Source organism: Juglans regia, chromosome 5, assembly GCF_001411555.2.
Source record: "Juglans regia cultivar Chandler chromosome 5, Walnut 2.0, whole genome shotgun sequence".
Lineage (NCBI taxonomy): Eukaryota > Viridiplantae > Streptophyta > Magnoliopsida > Fagales > Juglandaceae > Juglans > Juglans regia.
Genome location: NC_049905.1, coordinates 709,596 through 719,642, shown reverse-complemented (window position 1 = coordinate 719,642; position 10,047 = coordinate 709,596). Strand labels below are relative to the sequence as shown.

At 31.7% G+C, this 10,047-nt stretch overlaps 1 protein-coding gene across 2 annotated transcripts; it reads left to right on the top strand.

Annotated features, from left to right (window-relative positions):
• Positions 1 to 2,086: 2,086 nt before the first annotated feature.
• On the top strand, positions 2,087 to 6,707 carry LOC108988716 (putative disease resistance RPP13-like protein 1). Of its 2 annotated transcripts, none has more exons than XM_018962063.2 (3): positions 2,087 to 5,699; positions 5,977 to 6,060; positions 6,400 to 6,707. In XM_018962063.2, the coding sequence occupies exons 1-2, from the start codon at positions 2,171 to 2,173 to the stop codon at positions 6,048 to 6,050; spliced, it is 3,603 nt and encodes a 1,200-aa protein (XP_018817608.1). In that variant the 5' UTR covers positions 2,087 to 2,170; the 3' UTR covers positions 6,051 to 6,060; positions 6,400 to 6,707. The 2 variants fall into 2 exon arrangements, with proteins under 2 accessions (XP_018817608.1, XP_018817601.1); XM_018962056.2 differs by having other exon boundaries at positions 6,393 to 6,707.
• The last annotated feature ends 3,340 nt before the right edge of the window (positions 6,708 to 10,047 follow it).

Here is a 10,047-nt window from a genome sequence, read left to right as displayed (position 1 = left end):
CTATCTTGGCTATCACCTCTCCATTTCTTGGATCGATTGTCTCAAACATTTTTCCTGTTTCAATGGTGAGAAAGTTAAAAAAGTGACTGTCAACATTACCTCGGCCTAGGGGTGCAAATGGCCCGATCCGGCGATGGACCGAATATTCCATAGGGACTGGACCCGGTCTGGTCCGTCCATTGAGTCTGGCCTTTTTAAAAAAAATCAATTAATAAAAAAAATTTATTTAAAATACTAAATTAAATTAAGTGACTTATTAATGTAGATTATGTAACAAACTCAATAAAAAAAATATTTTATATGGTCAAGGATAATAAATTAGATGAAAATTATATTATTAATTTATATAATTACTATATAATTAACTAATTGATATTATATATTAGTTAATTCATAGAATATTAACAAGTGTTAATAACATATTTAAAATTTTATATTGTTAATAGTAATAGGCTAGATGAATATATATATATAAAATATTGTTAATTTATAGAATATTAACAAGTATTAATAACATATTTAAAATTTTATATTGTTAATTGTATAATTATTATATAAATATATATAAAATATTTTTTATTTTTTTTATTCGGTCGGTCCGGTCCGGTCCAACTGGTCGGTCCGGTCGATTTCTCCGGTCTGGACCAGCTGTTTTACACCCCTACCTCGACCACAACAAAATGAGAAAATGGTAAATTGTCATCTATTAATTGTAAAAAGAAACAAAAATTACCATACATGGAAAGAATATATATGACTTGGCTTTTTCCTAATCTTATCTCCACTATAGTACAATGTATTTCACTAAAACTTTTTAATTGCTCTGTTCTAGTAAGCACAAAAAATACATGCTTACTTGGATACTCTGTTTCTTATTTCGAGGTAATTAAGATTACACAAATTGTCCAAAAAAATGAAATGGGAGGGAGATAGGATATCTGGAAACATGATAAAAGGGTAATGCTACGACCATCGTTCTCCCTTACCCTTTTTACTTCCCGTTTGACGTGTCATGTATTTTTTTTTTTCATTTTTGCTTCCTTTTTTTTTGCTTCCCACATCGTCTTCCCCCATTTTATTTAGTCTTCACCATTCCAGTTCACTCTCTGCATTTTTTTTTCTTTCATTTTTATTTCCCTTTTTTCTTCCTTCCCATTTCTTCTTCCCCTCCAACCCATTTCTTCCCTCCAATCCATTATAGATTCGCTCTCTTCTGATTTCATCTCTCTGCATTTTTTTTCCACTACAAGGCCTACTCGATTGAAGCATAATGATTTCTTGATAACAGAATACATATTTGAATAATTTGAAATTAAAAACCTCACTTATGCTATGTTTCAGCATTTTGTCAGCAACTATGCAAGAATCAAGAAAATTTACTTACTACATACAAATCAAAGGCATGCTGCAGTTGGTGTCTATTGTTTTGGAGAATCCATCAAAGGGATCAAAGTCATGAAACACAAGTAGGAGATATTACCAGAAAAATGTTCAGTTAGTTCATTCTTGAGAAATATTCAAGTACACCACCACCTTCAATTGTGTTTTCAAATTGGTCCAAAACCCAGAAACCCAAAAGAAAAATACCAAGCTTTCTGATGCGATCTCAAACAATTCACCGAATTGGGTTGAGATTTATGAAGGGTTTGGCGTGTAGGGCTTTGCTGCAAACTCAGTATTGGAATTAATGCTCCTATGAAACCAACTTTATTAAAAATACAAGGGCCATTAAAAGAGAATCTGGATTAGGAAGAACAACTGAGAAGTTTTTTTCTTTTTTTTAGGAAGAATAAATAAAGAAGAGGAAGAAGAAGAAAGGATTTACTTGGCGTAGATTTAGATCCGTGACAAGAACAATCCCAATCCCTCAATAAGAGCAAGATCAGATCTTATTCGATGAGAATAAATATTGCGTCTCCATGAAAAGAAGTATTCTAATTCTTTAAGAAAACCCCATTAAGAAGGCAATTAAGAAACAGAGCAAGGAATAAAGACTTCCTTTTTAAAGCAATAAGATGCCTATATTCTTTGCTTTGCTTTCACTCTGTACCCTCTTTCGTGTATGATCAATATAACCACTCACATTGTTCTTTCGCTTGATCTTGCTTTGCTGTTTGCAAAAAAACCTTCCTTCATTTCCCTTGATTTCTTTCATTCCAAAGAAGCAAACATGGCCGAGGTGGGACTGGCATTTCTCTCTGCCGTCCTTGGAGTGGTCTTCGATAAAATGGTATCTCCCGAAGTTGTTGACTTTATGCAGGGAAGAAAGTTAACCGAAGGACTCCTAAGAAAATTGAAGACAGCGGTGTTGTCCGTGAATGCAGTGCTCGAAGATGCAGAGGAAAAGCAACTTACGAAGCCTTTTGTGAGAGATTGGATTGATGAGCTGAAAGATACTCTCTATGACGCAGAGGACATCTTGGATGAGATTGCTACCAAAGCCTTGCGACGCAAGTTGGATGCTGAATTCCAAACCACTGCAGGAAAGGTTAGAAACTCCGTCTCTGTTTTCCTTAATCCTTTTATCCATCGCCTAGAGCCAAAGATTCAAGAGGTACTTGATAGACTAGAACATCTAGCAAAACAAAAGGATTTTATGGGTCTACAAGTAGGAGTACTTGGAGGAAAACAATATCCAGAAAGGTTGTCCGATTCTTTTGTCAGAGAGTCCGACACTTTTGGTAGGGATGAGGAAAAGAAAAAAGTAATTGACTTATTGCTCTCGTCTGATGCGAGTGGCAATGAAATGTGCGTGATTGCCATCGTTGGCATGGGGGGAATCGGCAAGACTACCCTCGCTCAATTGGTATACAATGATAGTAGGGTGAAACAACATTTCAACCTCAAAATATGGTTTTGTGTTTCAGAAGAATTTGTTGTGTCCAAGGTAAAGCAATCAATTATAGAGGCAGCAACTTCATCCACTTGTAACATTGAGGATATAGAGCTGCTTCAAGTTACACTACAGAAGAATTTGAACGGGAAAAAATTTCTACTTGTTTTGGATGATGTTTGGAGTGATAAACCCATTCATCAGGAGTTCTTAAGCCAACTCTTGCACTATGGGACTCTAGGAAGTAAGATCCTTGTCACCACAAGGAATGAAAGCGTTGCATTGGCCATGCACGCTATTCCACCTCATTATCTAAACCATTTACCAAATAATGATTGCTGGTCCCTTTTTGAAAAACATGCATTTCGTGATGGTAGCTCCAACGCAGATCCAAAGATAAAAGAAATAGGTACACAAATTGTGAAAAAATGCAAAGGTCTACCTTTAGCAATCAAAGCCATTGGCGATCTCTTGTGGTCTGAATCAAATGTCGAGAGATGGACGAATATATTGAAAAGCAATTTATGGGATCTTCCCATGGAGGGGACAAACATTCTTCCAGCTTTGATGTTAAGTTATAAGTATCTTCCCTCATATTTAAAAAGATGCTTTGCTTATTGTTCGATATTCCCAAAAGATCATATTTTTGAGAAAGATCAATTAGTTTTGTTATGGATGGCGGAAGGCTTCCTGCAACAATCCAAAATAGAAACTATGGAAGATGTTGGCAAGCGTTACTTTGATGCTCTTGTATCAAGATCAATATTTCAACAAACAAGTCGTGTAACTAACTCAGGTTTTGTAATGCATGATCTTGTCAACGACTTGGCAAATTTCGTGACTGGGCAATTTGGCGTTACGCACTTGGTGGGTGATAGTTCAAACGAAATTGGGAAGAGGACTCGCTATTTATCATATTTCGATGAAAGTTCGCATAAATTTAAGAATAAGATTGAAGAGGGTCTTTTAAAGGCCAAACAATTGCGCACTTTCCTTTTATTAGGATTTTCAAATAGATGGTTGAGGAAAATCAAAATGCCAAGGACACTATTGTGCTTAAGAGTTCTCTCCCTAGGCTATGTTGAGTTAACTAAGTTGCCTGATTCAATTGGCAAGATGAAATATCTACGTTATTTGGATGTTTCAAACGCAAGAAATTTAAAAAGGTTGCCCGATTCCATATGTAATTTGTGCAATTTGCAAACGTTGAAGTTATCAGGGTGTTGGAATTTGGATAGATTGCCAAGAGATATGAGGAAACTCATTAATTTACATCATCTTGAAATTGATGAAACTGACAATTTAAAGGAGATGCCGATAAAAATGGGTAGATTAAATTGTTTGCAGACGTTGTCAAAATTCGTCGTCAACAAACATGACAGTGCCAATGGGTCTAGCATTGGAGAATTGAGAAAACTAAAAAATCTTCGGGGAAAGCTTTTAATTATAAGGCTCCAAAATGTTAGAACAGCCGATGATGCTTCGGATGCAAGCTTGAAGGATAAGGCTTACCTCGAGGAGTTGGTGTTAGAATGGAATGCTCTAGATCAAGTATTTGGTATTCCGGAAAGTCAAAGAGGTGTACTTGAAAATCTGCAGCCCCATGAAAACTTGAAAAGTCTCTCCATCGGGCACTACGGCGGTAGAGGTTTTCCTGATTGGATAGGAGGGCTTCCTTCATTGTCTAAGGTGGAATTAATTGATTGCAAATATTGTAGTGCCTTGCCACCCCTTGGGCACCTACCTTTTCTTAATAAACTCTACATTAAAGGGTTGGATGAAGTTGTTACTGTGGGTCCAGAGTTTTATGGAAATAGTAGTAATTCTTCAATGAAGCCATTTGGAAGTTTGAAATTTCTGAGGTTGGAGAATATGTCGAATTGGGATATATGGCTTCACTCGGGTGGTGAAAATGAAGTTGAAATTTTTTCTCAACTTGAGGAGTTGTATATTATGAATTGCCCCAAGCTGAGAGCAAAGTTGCATGTACATCCTCCTTCATTGGCCAAACTTGCGATCAACAATTGTCAGAACTGTGAGCTCCCCATGGACCAACAATTTTCATCCCTTGAAGTATTGTTCTTGAAGGATTGTTGTGATTCGCTGACGTCATTTCCATTAGACCTATTCCCAAATCTGAAGAGTTTTCGAATTGAAGGGTGCATGAATTTGCAATCTCTAGAACAACATGGAGGTGATTTAGTGATATCAAAAATAGGAATATGGAGATGTCCTAAATTTGTATCTTTTCCAAAAGGAGGATTGCGTGCCCCTAACCTTGCAATGTCTTCTCTCAAAGATTGCGAGAGCTTGAGGTTAATGCCGGATAAAATGCACATATTGCTTCCGTCTCTTCGTTATTTGGAGTTAGTAAATTGTCCAGAAGTTGAGTCGTTTCCAGAAGAGGGATTGCCTTCCAATCTGAAGAAAATCAAGATCTTGACATGTAAGAAACTCATTGCAAACTCATGGAAGGAAACACTCCCCTGCATTGAATGGTTGAAAATCGGCAGCGACAAATCAGAAGATCATGTGGAGTCATTTCCCGGGGAGTTGTTGCTGCCCACCACTCTGACCTATCTTTGTATCGAATCAATTGGAAATTTGAAATCATTGGACGAGGGGTTTCAACACCTCACCTCCCTTGTACAATTGGACATCATCGACTGTCCAAAGCTCAAGTACATGCCAGAACAGGGCTTTTCTGCCTCCCTTCGTTTTTTGCAGATAGAGAAATGTGATCGTGTGTTGATGAAAGAGTTGAAAAGTAAAAAAGGAAAAGAATGGCTCAAGGTGGCTCGCGTCCCCAGCATAGCGATTGATGGCAGATTCATTCAAGTAGATTATGATGAAGGGTGGTCGTCAGGTGAGAGCCCCATGCAACCTCAAAGCTTTTAATTGAAGTTATAAAATGAAATTTTCTTAAACAATAATAAAAGTAAAAAGTAAATGAAATATGATTTGGCATTATATATAATGTGAGCATTGGGAATTGTTTTGCTGATCGTGAATTATATCCATCGATCCCTCTCAGCTCATTTATTTTCCATACATATATATATATATATACATTTTCTCCGTGTTGTCAAATTAATTCTCTTTCTTTCTTTTCTAATTGTCTCATTAATTCTTTTCATTCACAGGTATTTGGAGAAGTCGGTATGAATATGAGGATGATTTTGAGTTCGAACGACTACTTTACGACGAATGTTTTTAACAAGTTATCGGTACGTACCACTTATCGTAAATAGCATTTGGTAGCTGTTTTTGCAATCTATAGAATTAATATTATCTGATATATGTTATCATAGAATCCATAAATGTTAATATATTTACTAAATTGCACCATAAACTATTAAAATTGGCAATTATTTACATCATAAAGAACTAAAACCTGACAATTTATATATATTGCCTATATATATGATCAATATGTCTATCAGCTACGTACGTAATTGAAGTTACTAATTAGTGATTGGAATAATTAATTCTTGATTTTTAAACTATATACGTATAATTTGAATCTGTATGTATTGATAATTGAATTGTTATTATTTAGGGTACAGTCGATTTGATCCCTGAGAAGTGAAGATATTTGCTTAAATCTTGTGTGCGCGAGCGCTAGAAGCAACCTCCTACGTACCTAATTGCCACGCACATTTCTATATGCATTTCCGATCCCTGAAGAGAATGGTTTGGCAGATGGTTAATTTGGGAGCTAGCTGTGGATGTGAGACCACCTTTGTGGACGTGGCATGGCTTTAAGTTGTGGACGTGTGATTAGAGATTATGATGCTAAGTTTGTTTATGGTTAATTTTCTTGTCATATATATATATGGCTCATGGGACAAACATTTTTGCTCAACATTCTGGTTTGAAATATGGTTTATTATTATTATTATTATGCTATCATTTGCACTAGTACATATAGATGCTTCTTTTTACTCAGTTTTTCACTTGTCAAAACGCTTATATTGCATGTATGTTTTGGTTCATGCAGGACTCCCTCACTTTAAACACTAGTTTTCTACCTTTTTTTTTTTTTTTCAATGATGATAAATAGTTCGAAAGAAGTATTGTACGGATTAGTTTCTAAGAATATATATATATATATATGGTTTTTGTCAGACCTTTGGTTTGTGGATTTATATAACTCTCAAAGTTATTCCTTCGTTTGTAAAAGGTATTCCTCCGCTATAAGTGAGTGTTATAAATAAAATTAGGAGTACCGTCCCTCTTAGGATATGTTTGAATAGTGAATTGAGATGAGATGAAAGTTAAAAGTTGAATGAAATATTATTAGAATATTATTTTTTTAATATTATTATTATTTTAGAATTTGAAAAAGATTAATTGTTTATTGTATTTTATGAAAAAAATTATAAAAATTATAATGATTAAATAAGATAAGTTGAGACTGTTTTTCAATCGAAACTGAGCTTTATGGGAAAAAAAAAAAAAAATCAAGCTTATTATTGGCCTCAATGTTGACATTAGATTTTGTGATTTAGTTAAGATAATACTTATTTCTCTAAATAGCTACTGCTTTGTAATGGTGTTAATTATTTTATAATGGTTATAATTTTAGAAGGCTTTAATTTTTAGAATTTATTTAATCCCCTTTTTTTTTTTATCGTTTATGGCTCTCCTCTGTCGCAAATAAAGAATATCAATAAAATATCTTTTATAATATCTATCGTATTTCTACCCTAAAAGAGGTTATAGACTCATGAATAGTGGATTTTGTTTATGTTTACACTATGCATAATTACATTTTTATCCTCTAATTCATCATTAAAAATATAATTAAATTTTTTATTATTATAATATTAATTAGAATATAATAATAATGAACTTACAAATAATCTAAATTTAAAGCTTTTTGTTTATTGAACTTCTGGAAAAACTTAAGATTTTATTATATTTTCTCTTAGATTTAAAAATATTTGTATCTTTCGTATATAATATTATTTAAAAAGAAGAAAAATTTTTCGTAGTAATTCATAAAAATAAATCATAGTCATTGGATTAATAATATTTTCATTTTACAAAATGTAATTATTATTCTTAGGTTCTAATCTATGCATGCACAACAATTTATAATTGTCCTTTAATTCATCATATTCACTATTTCATCTTATGTGACACATTTCATATTAATCTATTTGTAATGCATTTTTTAAATTATTATTAAAATAATTAATAACACTTTTTAACTTTCAAAAAATTATTTTGCTAAGAACATGCTTTTATTTCTAAGATCGATATTGCAATTTCAAGTTTGAAAAGAATAATAATATTAGATTTAAATTCAAAAATAAAAATATTGTCCTTAAATTTAAAGATTAATAAAATTTCATTATTATACGATATTGTTTAAAAATAAAAGTTTTCTTCCTATTATTTTTCACAATAATGAATCATACTAAATAACACTTTTTAAACTAATATTGTTTTTATTTGAAAAAAATATTATACTTTTTCAAAATTAAAATGAATAGCCTACTTTTATATTTTATCATTCCAATAACAATTGTATCTAGTAGTTTTCTATCAAAACTAAAAAATATTATTTCATCTTTTTCATTTATAAGAACATTATTATTATTATTATTATTATTATTATTATTATTACTATTATTATTATGTATCTAATTGGTCTTGTAACGAGTGAAGCAAAGCATGTAATATTATGATTTTAATATAATGAGTTTTAAACATTTGGTTTGTTATGTGTTTAATAATTTTATATTTTCTGTTTCTTTCATTTTCTTAAGTATATCTATAATTATAAGAGATGTTCAATAATTTTACATTTTTTTGTTTCCTTCATTTTCTTAAGTATAATTATAAGAGAACTATTATAAACACAAATAAATTATATCACAAACTTATGTGGGTCTATGAGATCTGTTAGATCTATTTTATAATAAAAATAATATTATCATCTGACGTATTACATCAAACCATATCAGTTTTAGATTTACTTTTGTGTAATTTCTTTTTGTGTAAAATATTTTCCTAATTACAATCACTTGTAAAATTTGTTGAATAGATTTATGATTATCTTTATATTTATCATATTTGTTTCTCTAATTGATATACATCTTAAAATTCATACTTACCACATTAAAAATGTTGTAGCACTTTCAACCAGAAATACGTATCTTGTAAGTGAGCTCTTACTTATATATTTATAACACATTTGTCATCAGAATCATGATATCGTTTAGCCATAATTGATGTCCAAAAATCTAAAAATCAAAGCTTGAAATGGGTGGTCCAAAAACTCCAGAGTCAAGACTGATTATTTCAACGGTTCTTATTCAATTCAACCTTAACGAGAGATAAACACATATAACAACACATGAAGGAAAATATATTATATCCTTGCTTAGTTTGTCCCTTTAATTTGATTGTTCATGTATTTTTTAAAAATTATTTTTACTTAATGATTAACAAAGTGACAACTAGTGTATTACTTATAATAATAAAAAAAAGTGACAACTAGTGTATTGATATTTTTTAAACAAATATTTAAATATGTTTAGAAAATATTTAAAATAATAAAAATACAAAATTGTACTAGGGGCAATGCCAATGGTCAAAGCTGGGCGGCATAATAACAGCACTCAGCCTGGAATATTGTTTTATACAATCTTAAGCTCAAGTACTCACTAAAAAAAAAAATTATTAGTCTCAAAATAAGATACATTTTTCATAAATCTCCAATGGGTTATGCTATTCAGATCCCACACCATATATATTTTAAATTTTTTATTTATTTTTTTATGCTTAATTAATTGAGTTGTACTACTCATTATCTATACATTACATACTTATTATGGGAAAAGGGATAAAGGAAATTAAAAAAGATGTGTAGTATGTGGTATAAGGATGTGTTTGGTTGTTGAATCCAACTGATCAACTTATTTCAAACCAATTATTGATGAGACTCACTACTTTTTCAATTATCCATAAAAAAGTTGAATTCATTTCAACTTCTTACATTTCAACCTAAAAACTTAAGAGAACTGCTAAAAACACAAAAAGATTATACAAAAGTAAACCTACAAACTGACATGGCTTCACGAGATCCTTTAGATCTACTTTATAATAAAAATAACTTTATAATCTGAAGTACCACATCAAGGTTCGTTAGTTTGTGAATTTATTTTTATGTAATTCCTGTGTGGATAAAGTATTTTCTAAAA

Bases quoted from the DNA above. Each gene is read 5' to 3' on its own strand.
- LOC108988716 (XM_018962063.2), top strand. From the start codon at position 2,171: ATGGCCGAGGTGGGACTGGCATTTCTCTCTGCCGTCCTTGGAGTGGTC. The intron at 5,700-5,976 runs GTGAGAGCCCCA...TTTCATTCACAG, and splicing joins TGATGAAGGGTGGTCGTCAG to GTATTTGGAGAAGTCGGTAT.